General features: G+C 34.8%; 1 protein-coding gene and 1 long non-coding RNA gene across 6 annotated transcripts in view; one reads left to right on the top strand and one right to left on the bottom strand.

Annotated features, from left to right (window-relative positions):
- Positions 1 to 16,939, top strand: part of EXOC2 (exocyst complex component 2) — a 279,267-nt gene that overhangs the window by 111,562 nt on the left and 150,766 nt on the right. For all 5 annotated transcript variants that reach the window (XM_042938092.1, XM_042938091.1, XM_042938094.1 and 2 more), the window contains one exon: positions 14,563 to 14,688. In XM_042938092.1, coding sequence (XP_042794026.1) covers positions 14,563 to 14,688 — 126 coding nt within the window. The remainder of the gene's footprint in view (positions 1 to 14,562; positions 14,689 to 16,939) is intronic.
- LOC122219638 lies at positions 251 to 8,501 on the bottom strand. Its single transcript, XR_006202504.1, has 5 exons — positions 8,431 to 8,501; positions 5,111 to 5,141; positions 2,568 to 2,646; positions 1,419 to 1,465; positions 251 to 274 (listed from the first exon to the last, which is right to left on the bottom strand). It is a non-coding gene; the product is annotated as an uncharacterized LOC122219638 (long non-coding RNA).

Genomic DNA, 16,939 nt, shown 5'->3' on the forward strand with positions numbered 1-16,939 from the left:
AGGGAAAGTAGAAAGGACTAGTAGAATACAGTGTTACTTTCTAAGCCTGGGAAGTTCCTAGTGCCATCGTAGTAGCACTTAAGAACAGCATTCAAGGGGCGCCTGGGTGGCTCAGTCGGTTAAGCGTCCGACTTCAGCTCAGGTCACGATCTTGCAGTCTGCGAGTTCGAGCCCCGCGTCGGGCTCTGGGCTGATGGCTCAGAGCCTGGAGCTTGCTTCCGATTCTGTGTCTCCCTCTCTCTCTGCCCCTCCCCCGTTCATGCTGTGTCTCTCTCTGTCTCAAAAATAAATAAACGTTAAAAAAAAAAAAACAGCATTCAAATCAGAGTTTTGAGGTCACAGTGACATTCCAAAATCTGAAGGAAATAACACTTGTTTTGAGATCGGAATGATATATGTATGGGCCAGTTGAAATAGAGGAGGAGAAGAGGAAAGACCACTCCAGGAAGAGAAAATAGAATGTGCACAGGACTTCAAGCAAGAGAAGGCCAGTGAATTCTCTGTGGCTGGAGCTTAGTGCACAATCAAAATGGCAAGAGTAGGGGCCAGAGTTAGGAGGTGCCAAGGCTTATATGGACTTTGTTAGCCACTTCAAGGGGTTTGGACTTGATCTAGAGGACATTGGGCTGACAGTTACAGGTCTGAAGTCTGAAGCAGGGGAAAGACCCACTGAGACTTAGTATTTGAAAGACTCCTTTGGCTTCCATGTAGTGAATGGATGAGAGGGAGCAAGACTGAACAGCAAAGCTCGTTACGAGGCTGCTACATTGATTCAGGCGTCTTGCCTCACATGGACGTGGTGGATATGGAGAAAGAGATACAAGAGCTGTTCAGAAACTGGAAGTGATAAGACTTGGTGATTGAAGAATGAGGAAGAAGAAGGGGTCAAAGGTCACTCCCAGATATCTGATTTCAACAACTAGTTAGGACAATGGCACCGTTGAGTTAGGGAGCATAGAAGAAAAAACTTATTTTTTTTTCTTTTGTTTGGGAAGATTGATTTGGAGTTGTCTGACATACAAGGGAAGATATCCAATAGGTAGTTTGGATTTACAGAACAAGAGATTTGGATGTGATCTGTGTGTAGGTGGCCCCTGGGAGTTGATGCATTCACCCAAGAAGAGGAAAAAAGGAGAAAATTTCAGGCAGAAATCTGGGACACAATGTTTACAGGGCTGATAGAAGAGACAAAGAGGGAGTGGTCTGCTGGGGTAGGAGGAAAGCAGGGCGTTTAATGTCATGACATCACAGAGGAGTGATCAGCAAGTTGTTTTAAGATGAAGAATAAGATGAAAAGATGTCTTTTAGATTTAGCACTGAGGCTATTGTTGGTGACCTCGGTAAATGTAGTTTCAGTGGCATGAGATGCCAAATAGATTATATAAATGTAAAAATAAATGAGACATAGTGATACTTACATGGCAAGGTTTCCAGGAGGAATAAGTGAAGTAACATAAAAACAGTCCTGGAACAGAAGGAAGTATAATAGAGAGGTCACAATTATTTGTTTATAGCATCATTTTGTCATGAATTACTTGGCTTGGTTTTGAGTACTTCCCAGCTGTAATTTTGTTCTATTCTAGGTATTTAGGAAAACCCAGATATCGCTTTATTGATGCCACATGAAAATTCCTATTAATGTCATTAATTACTTTAAAGTTTTAGCAGGTAAAAATGACCTCAAATTATATACACAGTCTGTATGTAGTCTTTAGGGATATTTAAAAGGCCTTACACATTTGTTTATTGGGTGTACTTTATTAGCCAGGACTTTCAACATTGACTTCCCATCAGAATTTCCTGGATCTTTTTAAAGACTGTCAATTCCTGACCTCTACTTTATTCCTACTGATTATTTTAGAATCTCTAAGTCTGGGCATCAGTATATTTTTTTAATGCTCTCAGATGATTCAGGAATAGCCTGGATTGAATCTGTGCACTACGTGCTGTGCTAGGGACTGGAAATACAGTGGTGAGCAAGGCGACATGGTCTCTGACCTCTTAGAGCTTGTAGCCTAGTGGGAGAGATATATATTTTTAAAAGCCACATATATAATTGTGAAAAACATCATAAAGTAGGGAGTATAAAATTCTACTTCAGTCTATTGAGGGGGAGGTCCAAGGAAGTTTCTAAAGGAGATGATATTTCCATTGAGTCTAAATGATAAATATCAGTTATCCAGATAAAGAAGTGTAGAGTAGCCCAGATTCCTAGGAGGGCTCAATATTGTCACCCTATTCCCCAATCCACTAAATGGTTAATAAGTAACAGTGATTAACATATATCTCCAGATTCAAAGAGGATATGTGGTCTAACTAATTTTCCTACTTATAAGAGACATCTGATTGTGTAATTTGGTTATGAAAATATTTGAATTTTTGGGATATGTGTAATTTATAAAGACAACATGTAGACTATTTGAAATTGGAAATGTACCATGAAATTTCACTTATCTGAACACCTGATAACACATATTGTTATGTCCATACCTGAAATATCTTATAACCAGTATTCCATTGCTAAAGGTCTGAATCTTTCTTTAAGATAAATGGAGACACACTTTTACCTGATGGATTCCTTCCCTGTCATCTTGATGTTATGTATCGCCATATGTATTTATCTAGAACTGGTTAAAATCAGTATGTCTGAAAAAAAATGATGATAGCTTATGAGTAACTGGAGCCGTACCTTTTAAATTCACAGACCAGAGTTATTGCAGATCACTTGTACTCATGAAATAATGAAAAGAATGTACGTTAAATAGATCCATTTGTTAGTGATGAGCTCTACCTAAATTTATTTTCATAAGTTGGTCTTTTTGATTAGGAAGTAAAAACATAAGAATTTATAAGTTACTCCACAGATTTTATAACCATACAAGGTAAATTTCCTAAATATATTATTAGTCACATATTTATAGGTTATATTTTAATTTTTGTCTTTCAAAAGAACATGCTTAACTGCACTCTTTTTTTCTTTTTAATTTTTTAAAAATTTATTTATTTTTGAGAGAAAGAGCATGAGCCAGGGAGGGGCAGAGAGGGAGACAGACTCTGAAGCAGGTTCCAGGCTCTGAGCTGTCAGCACGGAGCCTGATGCAGGACTCAAACCCATGAATGACAAGATCATGACCTGAGTCGAAGTCGGTTGCTTAACTGACTGAGCCACCCAGGTGCCCCTTAACTGCCCTCTTTTATTGTCAGCAAATACGACTAATAAAAACAACATAGATAATCCTAACATGGAAGAGCCTTTTACTTGGAAAATTGATGTGTTCCTTGAGCTCATATCAGGATGAGTTTTTATGATTTTATTTGCAGAATTCCAAACATACTTAAAAGCAGAAAGTGTGATAAAATAACCTCCAGTGTACCTAACCTAGTTTCAGCAGTTATCAATTCATAGCCAGTCTTACTGTATCTGTACTCTTACCTGTTTTTTACCTCCCCTCACCCTGAATTATTTTTGAAGCAGGTCGTATTCATTCATAATAATTTCAGTATGTAAGTTTCTGAGATAAAAATTCCTTTTAAAAACTGTAACCAAAACACCATTATCATTACTTAAAAGTTATTAATAACTTCTTAATATCAAATATTTAGTCTTCAAAATTCAGAATCAGTTTGATGTATCTAAGTACACTGATACCCTACCCTTTTAACTTACACTCAATGCAAAGGCAAAGGACATGAAATGTGGCATCGATATAGACTGAACATGTGTTTCCTAAAATGGAAAAAACTAGCCATTAGTAAAATATGGCCCACAGGCCCATTTCTGTTCTGGTTGCTCTTATTAATGCATGTATATGTCATTGGACACATGTTAGCTCTTATATACACATAATACACATTTACTACATTCACACAGATGTAATCATATATAGTATAGGTGTATGTATGTGTGGATGTGTTTATATAAAATATATGTCTTAATTAGAAGTGTGCTGGGAATAAGCTGTTTGTTCATGATGTACTCTCAGTTGATATTTGAGTGTCTAAATGTATAAGTGTAAGGTAATATGGGGGAGGTCTCCTAAATATCATTTGGATTTTTTATTGGCTATCTTCTCATTGTTATGTCATTTTAGAAATGTAAAAAACCTGGGATAGTGTCTAGTTCAATTGATGACTTTATGTCTATTGTGCATGTGAAGGCGGTATCTCAGAGAGTGACAACCCAGTTTCCCCTTGTCCTGAATAGGGGTGGAAGTAGTGAGCGGTTCAGATTTCTCCCCATTCCACCAGACTCTACTCCTTCTGGACCAGTGAGGTAGGACAGCAGGTTCTCTGTATTCTATTGTAGGAGCAAATATTTCATCAAACAGGATTTCTGAACATGATGATCATGATGATGACAGTGCCTATATTTCATCTGGCACTTCATTATGAAGTTTCATTGCTTTTATTCAGGTATTCCCAGCATACTGTTTTCAAAATGAAACCTTATTGCATTCTAAATCTAAAGAATGAATTGTAAGTTCCTCTCTTATAATATCTGTACTTTGACTTTTAACGCTGGGTAAGATAAATGGTTGTAATTGTTTAAACCCCTAGGCAAAGAACAGTAGTCAAGAACGGAGACAGTCCTGTGAAATAAAATACAACTTTAAATAGATAGACTATACGTATTTCAGACAGGAAAAGGTTTCTTAATGTCTTTTTAAGTTGGTCTTTATGCATTAATTTAAGAAATCTAACATATTTTTTTTTCAAGTCTTAAAGCCTTTACATAGTGGTTTAAGGAAAAAAAATGTTAATTATATTTAGTCTTGTGGTCTTCAGAGAAAATTTCATAAGCAAAGATGGTGATAGATTTTCAGAGACAGCAATCCTATATTAAAAAAACCACCTTTTTCCAAGAAGGATTCTTTTGTATAGCAGAGCTATTCTTTTGTTAGCAGAGCTAGGTCATAATATTGATATTCTTAGGGACACTGCATTAGACCTTTCTCTGAATTCTTATTTTTATAATAATAACAACATAGGTTGGACTTAGTGGATGGTGTCTTCCAGATTATAAACACACAGAACAAGAGATTACCATTGTACCTTAAACATGCTTTGACATTTATCCCCAAATATTCTTCATTGCGTTTCTATGACCTACCTCTATAGCGCAAATGTGACTTTTGGCTTTTCTAAGGGGAGACACAAGGGAAAAAACATAGGGAATAGGCATAAAGATTAATATTTTTAAAACTCATCCTAGCTTAAATACTAAAGGAAGAGTTTGATTGTTTCCCCCCCCCCCCCGCCAGCCTAAACTGTTTAACCATTTTGCTACTGTTCCCCTACATTCACAGCAGCTTTATGTCCTGAATTGTTGTACAGAAAACTTTTACCACCTTATAAGAAGTGTCATTCCTCTCTTAAAATTCCTGTGAAACAGGTCCAAAATTAGACTAAGTCTTCAGGTTTCCTGTCAGGAAAAGCCTTTGGTTAGCCCCCTACTGACATTCTCAAACAGGATTTTTAAAGGTAGCCTTCAAAGGTGTTTTTTTCTTTGTTCTGAAAATGAATTTAACTCTTAAAATATATGCCGGCGATATCTAATAACTCAAGGGGAAAGGTATCAGCCTACTCATAGAGTAATTATTCCCTTCTTTCAGGTATGTATTTAATTAGGACTTCCCCCAAAGGATGTATTTGAGTATGGGCATAATCAGGGGCATTTAGAATAGGAGCAATAGCTTAAGTAAGCAGCAGATTCTTTAAAATAGTCACACAACAGAAGAAAATACATTTATATGTGGCTCAGGTTCTCTTTGAAAACTTTGAGATGATATGTCATACTTGAAAGGTTTATTCTGAATCATCACGGTGTGTATCTATTATGGAAGAAAAAATATTAAGAATAGAGGCTGTGCTAAATATCTACTCTCAATTTTTTCAAACACTGAGCAGATTATTGATTACTTGCTGAAATAAAAATATTTATGTTTATCTGATGATCTAAAGATATAAAAGGCTGTATTTTCCAGCTTATGAAATAACATGCATAGGGGCACCTGGGTAGTTCAGTTGGTTGAGCATCCCACTTTGGCTTAGGTTATGATCTTGCAGTTCACGAGTTCAGGCCCTGTGTCAGTCTCTGTGCTGACAGCTCAGAGCCTGGAGCCTGTTTCAGATTCTGTGTCTCCCTGTCTCTCTGCCCCTCCCCCACTTGCACTCTGTCTCTCAAAAATAAATGTTAAAAATTTTTTTAATAAAAGAATTTAAAAAATAACGTGCATAAAATATTTTTTAAAACTTATGTTCAATTTTCTGAATTTACAGAGTATAACTAAACTACTTTTCTTGATATTTAAAAAGTGCACCTATGTGTACATAAATTATGTGTACATAATTATGTGTACAATTATGTGTACATAATTTATACGTGTGTATATGTGTGTGTATGTATACATACATATATATATATGTATGTATATGTGTGTATGTATACATATACATACACACTTTTAATTAGTGGAGTTAATAAATATAATTCTGGTATTTTTATAATGTAGGGTTAGGTAAATTTCCTGTACTCTTGATTAAATTGCAACCTCTATAGGGAATAGGCAGCAGATTAATCATATTTTCTGTATAACTACAAAAATATTTCCATAGTTAAAAGACAGTAAAAATGTGTCTTTTTATTATTATACATGCATTTAATGTTATATATTTAACAATATATATTATATACATAACGATATATAGTAATATTGTTATACATATATTAAATATTTTAATAAAATTATAATTTTTTTAAGTTGTTACAATGAGGTTGTACCTAAGGATGGTTCTTTATGAAATTTATTTTCTGGAGATTTAAAAAATAATTTCTTTCCTGAATTTTGATCATAACAGTATGAATCTAGAAAAATAGAAGTTTATTTAAAAAGAAAAAAAGGAAAGGCACAACAGCAGCTACAGATAGAAGATTTTGATTGATCTACCTGCTCTTCCTAAATCCCTTCTGATGTAGATTATACAACCCCAGCTTTATCTGTACCCTTGTTTGTTGTTGTTGTTGTTGTTGGGACTAGAGGATTTTTTTAATTGGCTCTAGAAGATTAAATGCTTCTAATGGGATTTTAGTCATTTGCTTTGAGATTTATAAGCTACAAGGGATATATAGAATAAGGCAGATTCAAGAGGGAGAAGTAGGACCAGTTTAGGACTGTTATAAAAAAACTCTATTCAGCAACGTGGTGGTCTGATTTTCTTTTCCCCTTTGTCCTTTTTTACAGAAAGGGAAAAAACCCAGGTGATGTTCAGGGTGCCATGAATTAGATTTACAAGGCATACTATTAGAAGTCATCCCTGTTGTTTGTAATAAGTGTAAGTTTATATAAGCAGTATTCACTACCTGAATGCAGATCAGCAGGTTTTTATATAATGACTGTAGATTTGTTTTTAAATCTAATTTGAAAAGAGAATTTTAGCTACCAAATTAAAATTAAGAGTAGTAATTAATACTAGTAATTTAAGTAGTGTTTTAAAGTCAGTAACTTAGGACTTGAGAATTTTATTTACTTTTTTGAATAACATAGCATTTGTTTGTAGATTTGCATAGTAAAATAACAGCTGTTAAACATCATAGGAAAGAGTTGGATTAAGTTCTTTTTACTTGTTTCTTCTATTTTATACTAGATTCCATTCACCTTACAATGAATGAGTGATCCATCTTTGTTAAGACAGGCCAATAAGGCTTATGTCAAAAGGACCTTTTTTTAAATTTGTTATCCTAGCAGCTGGTTCTTTTCTACTGTCTTGGCTTACTGTACATCTGGAAAGAAGACATCTTGCAGCTGGGAGCCATTTCATGTCTAATTCATGTCCCCCTATCCTTAAGAGAGAAAAAAATTTTTGACAGTGCGTGTCAAGCACACATTGAATGCTAGCATTAACTGGTAATTTTAAAATATTCATTACAAATATTTTGTGTTATGTCATTTTGTAATAATTCTATTGCTTATATATTCTGAGCATGTTTTTTCTATTTAGATCTATAAAAAATTGCAAAAAAATATAGTACTTATTTATTTTTTTTATTTAAATATTTTTTAAAATGTTTGTTTATTTTTGGGAGATAGAGTGGGGGAGGGGCAGAGAGATTGAGGGAGACCCAGAATCTGAAGGAGGCTCCAGGCTCTGAGCCTGTCAGCACAGAGCCCAACGCAGGGTTCTAACCCACGAAGCGCGGGATCATGACCTGGGCCGAAGTCGGAAGCTCAACCGGCTGAGCCACCCAAGCGCCCCTAAAAAAATACAAGTATTTTAATAAAAGCATAAATAATTTTATTTTGTTTATTCATCTTTCTAGCTTATTTCAAATATCTGGTTCTTGCTTACATAGCTAATGTTAGCTAATAAATACTTATTCAAAATTCACACTTCTAGTTTTGCTTTTAAAATATATTCTACTGTTTTACCTACTGTTTTGAATGATGTTAAAGTACACCAGAATTTTTGCCTGGAACCTGCTTAGGACAGTTGTGACATCCTAGAAAGTAAAGTGAGGTTAACAAAGAGTATGTTAAATATGTTTCCCTTCATTTAATTTAGATGAAATGATCCTCTTTAAATTAAGGAAATGCCCCTGTAGCAACTTTAAAGATAGAGACAACAGTAAGATCAAAAAGAACATTTTTATCTGTTGACACAGGTCTAATTCGTGAGGAATTTCTAATTCTGTCTTGATATAACCCCCACCCCCCACCCCCTCCAGCTTTGGCATTGAATTCTTCTGTGTGGTGTGCTTGAAAGGAATCCTATCCTGCCTGTGTCTGTGGAGGCTCCTGGCCCGTGTGTTTGGTCAACAAGCAACAGTGGGTGGTCGGGCTGCAGTGCAGGACAAGGGCCCGCTGTGCGCAGGAAAATGTGTTCAAAGGTGTTTAAGGGCGGTAAGGAAGTCAGCCGCCCTTCTGAGATTCCGGGGGCTATAGATCAGTGTTCTCCACACTATTGTAGACTGTGAGAAAACTTGCTGCAGGAGGCATGAAGGATGAGAAAATATAGTAAACTTATTCACCTGGTTCCACATCTGCAGCCTTCCCTTAAGAAAGGACTCTTCTGCCCTTTATGTTGTATAGTCTGTTAAGTAAATATTGACTACTATTTGCATTGAAAATAGGGAAAACTTGCACAGCTTGAGTTGAAAGGATTTGATTGATACATGATAAGGTTTCCTGGAACTCTTTTGGAGTACTAGGTACAATAAGCATTTTCTACAAAATCAAATTCATTATCAGGTTTTTTTCCTTAGGAATCAATGTTTTAATGTAAACCATTAAGTTTTTGGGCTTCAGGGAAGATCTTTTCAGATCTATAGGTTAGTATAAAGCTGGAGACTTTTTATCTAGTAGAAATCTCACAGTTGGGAAAAAATAGCAAGTGTTTCAATTTGTTAAGAGCAAATTGTGAAAGATTGTTTATTTTCTTTTAGAAAAGTAATACATTTTAAACTTTTGATTATTTCTATGCTTGCAGCTTTATTCTTTTAGTGAAGTGACTAGGATTGTTTTATTAGTGTCCTATAGAAAACTTCTGCAGCTTTTGAAAACATCTTTTTCTTTTTCTCTTAATTAAAACAAATTTTCTGTTCTGTTTATATAGTATCCTTAAAAGGGTTTTTCTGATTTTATGTTTGTTTACAATCTGTTAATTTCTCCTACATACTCACAATTAGAAAAAGTTCCTTTTGAGGTATAGAAGCTTTAACTGGAGAAATAAAACATAGATTTTTGATTGTCAGTAATTAAGAAGTTTAGTTATTATTTTTAAAAATTTTAAGTGTTTGAAGGTTTTTTTTTTCCCAATATGCTTCTTTCAGCATCTGTAGATAAGCCATGTATCTTTTTTTTTTGATATATTGGTGAAACTGTAACTCAAATACTAGTTTGTAGAATTTAGAAGACATGGCTATACCCTTTTAGTTCTAGGATTTTGTTTTTATCATTTTTCCTGCAAATACCACATAGGATTTTAGAACTAGAAGTACTGTAGTGTTGGTTCTCATGCTATCGGGTATGTTTCTGTGTGGAATTTTGTCTCCAGAGTAGTCTTTACACTGTTCCCCGGCTAACTGTTTATAGCCAAATAATTTTGATCTTATAAGCATTTATTCCTTTGAATGTATTTATTGGTTACCCTGCTTCGTATCTTTAAAATAGCCAAGCTGTAAGTTCCATAGTAACAAATTCTGATGAATTTCAAAATAGGTTTCACTGTTACTTTTTTGTTGTCTTTATATTTTCTTTATATAATTTCCATTTAAGGCTTAAGTTTCACATTTACTCTGTAGAGGCAGACTTTTTATACATTTCGATAACAACAGTAATCAGTGACCTAAGTTGTAGGAATAGTGAGCAAAAGAAACATATTTTCCATTTTATTCTCAGTGGTGATATAAAGTTTCAGATTTAAACTTCATATCTTAGAATCATTATTTTACAGCCAAAAAAGACTTTAAAATTTTTATAGTTTCAAGTCCTGATTTTTACAGGTGATGAAGCATTGGCCTATTATGACTCCTTCAGCTAGCTGTAGAATTCCATTCCAGTTGTAAAACCATGAGAATCCTGGGTTAATCCCTGCCTCAATTTCAAATATAGTGAACAGGTTGTTAGTATTAGCACAAATGAAGCCAGAAAGTGATAACCTTTCATCAAGGCTGCAATCCTACTTTTAATTTTTTTTCATCTAGAAAAAATTGTCGGAACAGTTAATTTCTGGAGAAAGTTTACTGTCAAGAAAACAAATGATTTCTCATAACCTAATGCAGTATTGAGAAAGACATAGTCAAACACAATTTTACAAAAACTTTAGTCTCTGTCACCTGTAAAATGTTCCATTGCAAGCTAAAATTCTAATGAAAGAACTGAAGTTGTGTGTATACACTTGAACACCATCTTGTATGCAGGGACAGATAACTTAGGTTGTCAGGGAAAACACAAGTAAGTAACATAAGTTTCAGTTGCACATAAGTCAGAGCATGATTTTATGAAACTTCCTAATTATTCTCATTTAATAAACATATGTTTTGTATAATGTATGTATGTCTCATGAACACATCAAAAGATGTTGCTATCATTGTGTTGTAAAACAGCCAAGAAAATATGCTGATTTCTTGTAAGGTATTTTAAAGCCTTTTGTTGATTTGATGTTACAGAAATAGTTTTTCTCATTTTTTGTTTTCTTTTTACTTATCGTCAAAACTACTTCATATTTGTAATGATTTTATAGTGTAGGAATGCCACATCATGTAATTTAAGTTTAAAAGGGCTGTCAATCCTCAAGGATTTTTTTCTTTTGACACTTGATAGTAAATAGTTTCTGATAAATGAGATTTAAAATGTTTTAATTTTCTCTTCAAAGGATAAACTTCCTAATTCCCTGTAAAATAACTGATGATAAGACCTTTTCTTTGAGTAAAAAGAAAAAAAATGTTAGAGAAATGCATTTGCGAGTTTAATGCTCACTGTTGAGTTTTCAGGGCTGATGAATGTGTGTGGTGCTGTTGCGCTATCTTCTGGTCACTCAGCAAAAATGTGTCTTAACAGATTTGTTCCAGATGCTGGTTAGTCCTGAGGGTGTATATGCTGTTTTAACTCCCTGATGCTGTGCTACACTGGATGGTAATTTGACACTGCCAATTAAGAAATCAGTTCATGTTAAACTTTCTTTTCCTGATATTATAGAAAATGATGATATGGTCAAAATTCCAAGATTTACTTAAACTTCATAAATTACTTAAAATTAAACTATTTAAATTAAAGTTGTAAAGACATGATTTATGGGGAAAATCTTTTTCTGAGGATCTACTTGAACAATGATAATTATGTTTTTCTGTAGGAATGGTACATAATGTATTTTTAGGAAACTAGGAAGTGTTTTCCTTCTTAATTAAAAATGTATAGTTCTGGGGGGCGCCTGGGTGGCTCAGTCGGTTGTGTGTTCGACTTTGGCTCAGGTCATGATCTTGCGGTTTGTGAGTTCGAGTCCCGTGTTGGGCTCTGTGCTGATGGCTCAGAGCCTGGAGCCTGCTTCGGATTCTGTGTCTCCCTCTCTCTCTGCCCCTCCCCCACTCATTCTCTCTCTCTCTCTCTCTCTCTCTCTCTCTCTCTCTCTCTCTCTGTCAAAAATAAATAAACATTAAAAAAATTTAAAAAAATAAAATTAAAATGTATATTTCTGAAACCTTGAAGAGTAACTCTTAACATTTTAAAATTAAAACGTTCTAGGGGCTCCTGGGTGGCTCAGTCGGTTGGGCATCTGACTTTGGCTCAGGTCATGATCTCAAAGTTCGTGGGTTTGAGCCCTGCGTCGGGCTCTGGGCTGACAGCTCAGAGCCTGGAGTCTGCTTCGGATTCTGTGTCTCTCACTCTGTCTGCCCCTCCCTAGCTTGCACTCTCTTTCTCAAAGGTGAATAAATATTTTTAAAAAAACTTTTTTAAGTAAAACATTCTTTGTACCTTTTTATATAAAATTTTATTTATAATTTTAATGTAAGTACTTATTGTGATGCTAAATAAGTTTGGTCTTCTTTATATTTCCTATTAAAGTATGTCAGAAAATTGATATTATGATACTAATTTCCTGAATTCTACAGTTAATAGCAGTGGCAACTGTGTAACTGCAAAGGAAAATGTCATATCATTAAAGCTTCTACACACAACTTCTTTAATACAGAAAACAATCAATTATAAAAATACTGTTTCTCCACTGTATTTTTTTACTCTGTATCACATATCATTTATTTTGTTTTCCAAAGTAGAAATGCAGGTAAATAAAGTATTTATGTTTAGCACTTTAGTAGAACATAGTATGTCTTCAATAAAATTCTGTTCCACTAAAAAATCTGTTCAAATGATTTAATTTCTATTTTTACAAACCCTACCTTAGTAGAATTTGTGAGAATACAAGGAAATAGCTCATAGTGTATCATTTTAAATGGCTCATGTTAGGAGGAGCTTGTGAAGGCAGGTTCTCCATAGCATGTTTTTACTGTATTTTTTAATTTATTTCTTTATTTTTTTGCCTCCACTACCAGAATGTAAACATTTTGAGAGCAGAGCCTTGTCTATTATTCATCACCTTATCCTCAGGGTCTACAGTTACTGGCACATAGGAGGTACTCAATAAATACTTGTCAGTGTTACTGAATAACTAATATTATCAGTGGCATAGATATGTTTTATCTTTTGCATCTGAAAACAAATCTATAAGCTTTTATTATTCTACTAAGTTATAAAAGAAGGAATAGAGTTCTTACTGAATAATCTAGTACCAGTCACTCAGTATATATTGAGGGAGTTATTTGCAGAAGGTCCAGTGATTATGGACACAGATATAATATTTAATCCTTATACCTGAGAATATAGTATTTTGATTTGGAAACAGGAGTAACTTGACTGTTAATGAACATCAGAAGGTAGAATGTCAAGTCAGTTGAATTATGTTACTTTTCACTTGTGTCAGAAGGCAGAGAAGATAGGTAACACTTTGAGTTGGAATAAGAGGTGACTTCATGGAGCAGCTGTAATTCAAGTCCTATTTTTTTTTTTTAATTTTTAATGTTTATTTTTGAGAGAGACAGAGCACGAATGGGGGAGGTGAATAGTTCTTGATATCCATTTTAGGAAAAAATGTTTCCTGGTTCTTAGAATAATTTGGGTTGGATTTATTTTTTTAATTTTTTTTTTCATGTTTGTTTATTTTTGAAAGACAGAGACAGAGCATGAGCAGGGGAGGGGCAGAGAGAGAGGGAGACACAGAATCTGAAACAGGCTCCAGGTTCTAAACTGTCAGCACAGAGCCTGATGTGGGGCTAGAATTCACAGGGTGCCTGCTCATGACCTGAGCCAAATCTGGACATTTAATTGACTGAGCCACCCAGGCACCCCTGGGTTGGATGTCTAAGGGTTTTCTAGAAGACTTCTGAGAAGAGAATCAAGAAAGCACTATTTTGGTGATATTAATCCAGACAGTAAAGAGAGTTTCTGGACAGTAGTAAAATGTTAGGCTTCTGGAATATTAACAGTGTGAGGTGGGAAGGATCCAAATTAGGCGGCTGGCATCAGGAATAGAAATAGGGGATCAAATCCCACATACCAAAGAAATCATAGGATTTGGAGATTTAAATTTTACAGGAAAGTTAAAGATTTATGCTGTAAGTCTGCTCCATTAAAAGAATCAGAACTCCGTGACTTCCAAGCGCCAAGTTGTTTTTCAAAAAAGGATGTCTCATCCTGATTTTTATTTGTAGACTTTGTCCCACCCTTGCCCCTGCCAGTATTGCTGAATATTCATTCTAAAATGAAACATAAGTTTCTTTCATGGTTTGTTACCTCTCTGTATTAAGCCAAAGAAATGGATTGAATCCTACAAATTTGTCATGGTGGGAATGACTTTTTAAAGCTATTAAGAGAAAACATTTTTTATTTTGCTTAGTGAATGTTTTATTTAAAAGAACGGAACAATTGATCAAGAAATAACTCTGAAAAGCAGTTCATTACATCAACAAAATAAGAATATATGGAATGTATGGAAATGTCACCTCTCTTTTAGGTACCCCAGGCCTTCACAGTCCCATGTTGGATCTGGACAGTGATACACGTCCCTTGGTGTTGGGTCATCTTAGTCAGACAGCGTCATTGAAGAGGGGCAGCAGCTTTCAGTCTGGTCGAGATGACAGTAAGTATCTCTCTCTACTCCTACTTTGTCTTTTAAATTTGCACTTGTATAATTTCAAACATTTTTGTCTTGAATGTCCAAGGAAAATTAGAAATTTTCCTTGTGTTGCTGCTGCTAAGTATTACCAACCTTCACAGGTGAATGTATATTCAACATACATAGTTAAAGTCTACTTTAATTTTTCCTGTGGTTGACTTTTAAAAAATATGCTACAGAAAATATTTTGTGAGAAATTCTTTAAGATGACATTTGTAATAAAAGTAATCTCTATAGTCAATACAGAGAAACACCTTTTGTATGCATTTTAAAACTTGGTTTAGAAAGAAGGGTTAATAATATATTAATTACTAACCATTTTTTCCTGAGAATAAAGTATCTTGAATTTTAACTATATTACATTTCCTTTGTAAAGTTGATATTTACCTATTGTTTATTTACCTGTGTGAGATACAAAATATATTGGTTATAATGCATTTGGGTACCAGTTAAATGCTGTTAGTCACTAGTTATTTATAACCTCAATAACAAATCTAAGAAATCCAACTAGGGTGGGGCACCTGGCTGGTTCAGTTAGTAGAGCATGTGACTCTTGATCTCGGGGTTGTGAATTTAAGGCACATGTTGGGTGTAGAGATTACTTAAGAATATTTTTTTTTTTTTAAAAAAAGAAATCTAAATAGGCTAATAGAAATATCTTACTTTATATTAAAAGTAAATACCTCAAAGTTTATTTTAAAGTATTTTATGTTATTCTTATAAGTATTGGAGTTTACTTTTGTGTGTGTGATTTTTTAAATTTTTTTAATGTTTACTTATTTTTGAGACAACAAGAGGGAGAGAGACAGAACGTGAGTGGGGTAGGGCAGAGAGAGAGGGAGACACAGACTCTGAAGCAGGCTCCAGGCTCTGAGCTGTCTGCATAGAGCCTGACGTGGGTCTCAAACCCACGAACCGTGAGATTATGAACTGAGCCGAAGTCGGACACTTAACTGACTGAGCCACCAAGGCACCCCTCTGTTTTGTTTTTAAAGAAATTTTTCTTTACGTTGGTGAGAAAACAGTTGTTCCTTATTTTTCTTTGGAGTGGAGGCATTCTCCATGACAGACTGATCTTTGAGACCCAGTGGTCTATATATGTAGAATGTCTATATACTGTGTATATGTAGAATACATGGAAGTGCAGTAAGCCAGGCCACTCAGAGAGCTTGTTCAGCATCAGAGCCAACAAGGACTTGGTTCAGGATAGGATGTTTTCACTTTAATTTCCCAGCAAATAGTCTTGCAAAGAATATATGAGATAAGGATACTAGTTGAATTTCTCACAATAGTGTTATATAAGTAATGATCAATATAGCTGCATGGAGGAGCTCAAACCTTTGAAACACTAATTTGGGGGAAGATATCATAACAGTCTACTTGCCACCACATGAGGCACGTGTTTCAGTGCTTCAGTGCTTCAGTTTTTAGATTTTCTTCTCCTATTTGTTATCATTGGCCCATCATGCACTGGGCTGTGGTCTATGCTATGTAGCATGCTGCCTGCCATTTGGAAAATAGTGCTTATCTGTATTTGGTTTGTCTCTTTCAGCTCTGTCTCAAGATGAAAAATACCTCTAATTTCATTAGACTCATATCACATTATCATTAGGACTCCTTTCATTGGTTGTCTGTTCAACTGTAGACTCCATGAAGGCAAAGACCTGTTCTGTTCATTCAGTATTAGTGGTCAGCATCACAGACAGACGTTATGGTATAGCCACAGGATTAAGACACAGGACACTTAACAAATATTGGCCAAATAGACAAGTACAGTTTGTAATGTACCCCTAAATAAAGAACTATGCCTTTCACATATGTGACAACAATTTAAAGCTTTTCCCCCCAACTCATAGACAAAGGGCTAATATACCTAAGAGGTAAAGAGGCTCTGTAGGCCACAAATAGGAAGTCTGAATGGCTCTTAAGTATATGAAGGCAGGTATTCAGCCTCACTTACAATAAAAATTTAAAAGGCTATGTAAGAACGATGGGATATGAGTTTGGCAAAATCCCTAAATTTTTATTGTGTCAGGTTTTATGTATTTGGTTTGTTCATTGGTAAGATTATAAAGAAGCTTATATGTGTTTATGTGTGTTGCTGGTGGGTGTGTAAAGAATCCCTGTAGAGGACAGTTTAATAATACTTATCAAAATCACAACTTCATGTACTCTTGGACCTAGAAGTTCTTGTTCTAAGAATTTATTCTACACT

The sequence above is a fragment of the Panthera leo genome, chromosome B2 (genome assembly GCF_018350215.1).
Source record: "Panthera leo isolate Ple1 chromosome B2, P.leo_Ple1_pat1.1, whole genome shotgun sequence".
NCBI lineage: Eukaryota > Metazoa > Chordata > Mammalia > Carnivora > Felidae > Panthera > Panthera leo.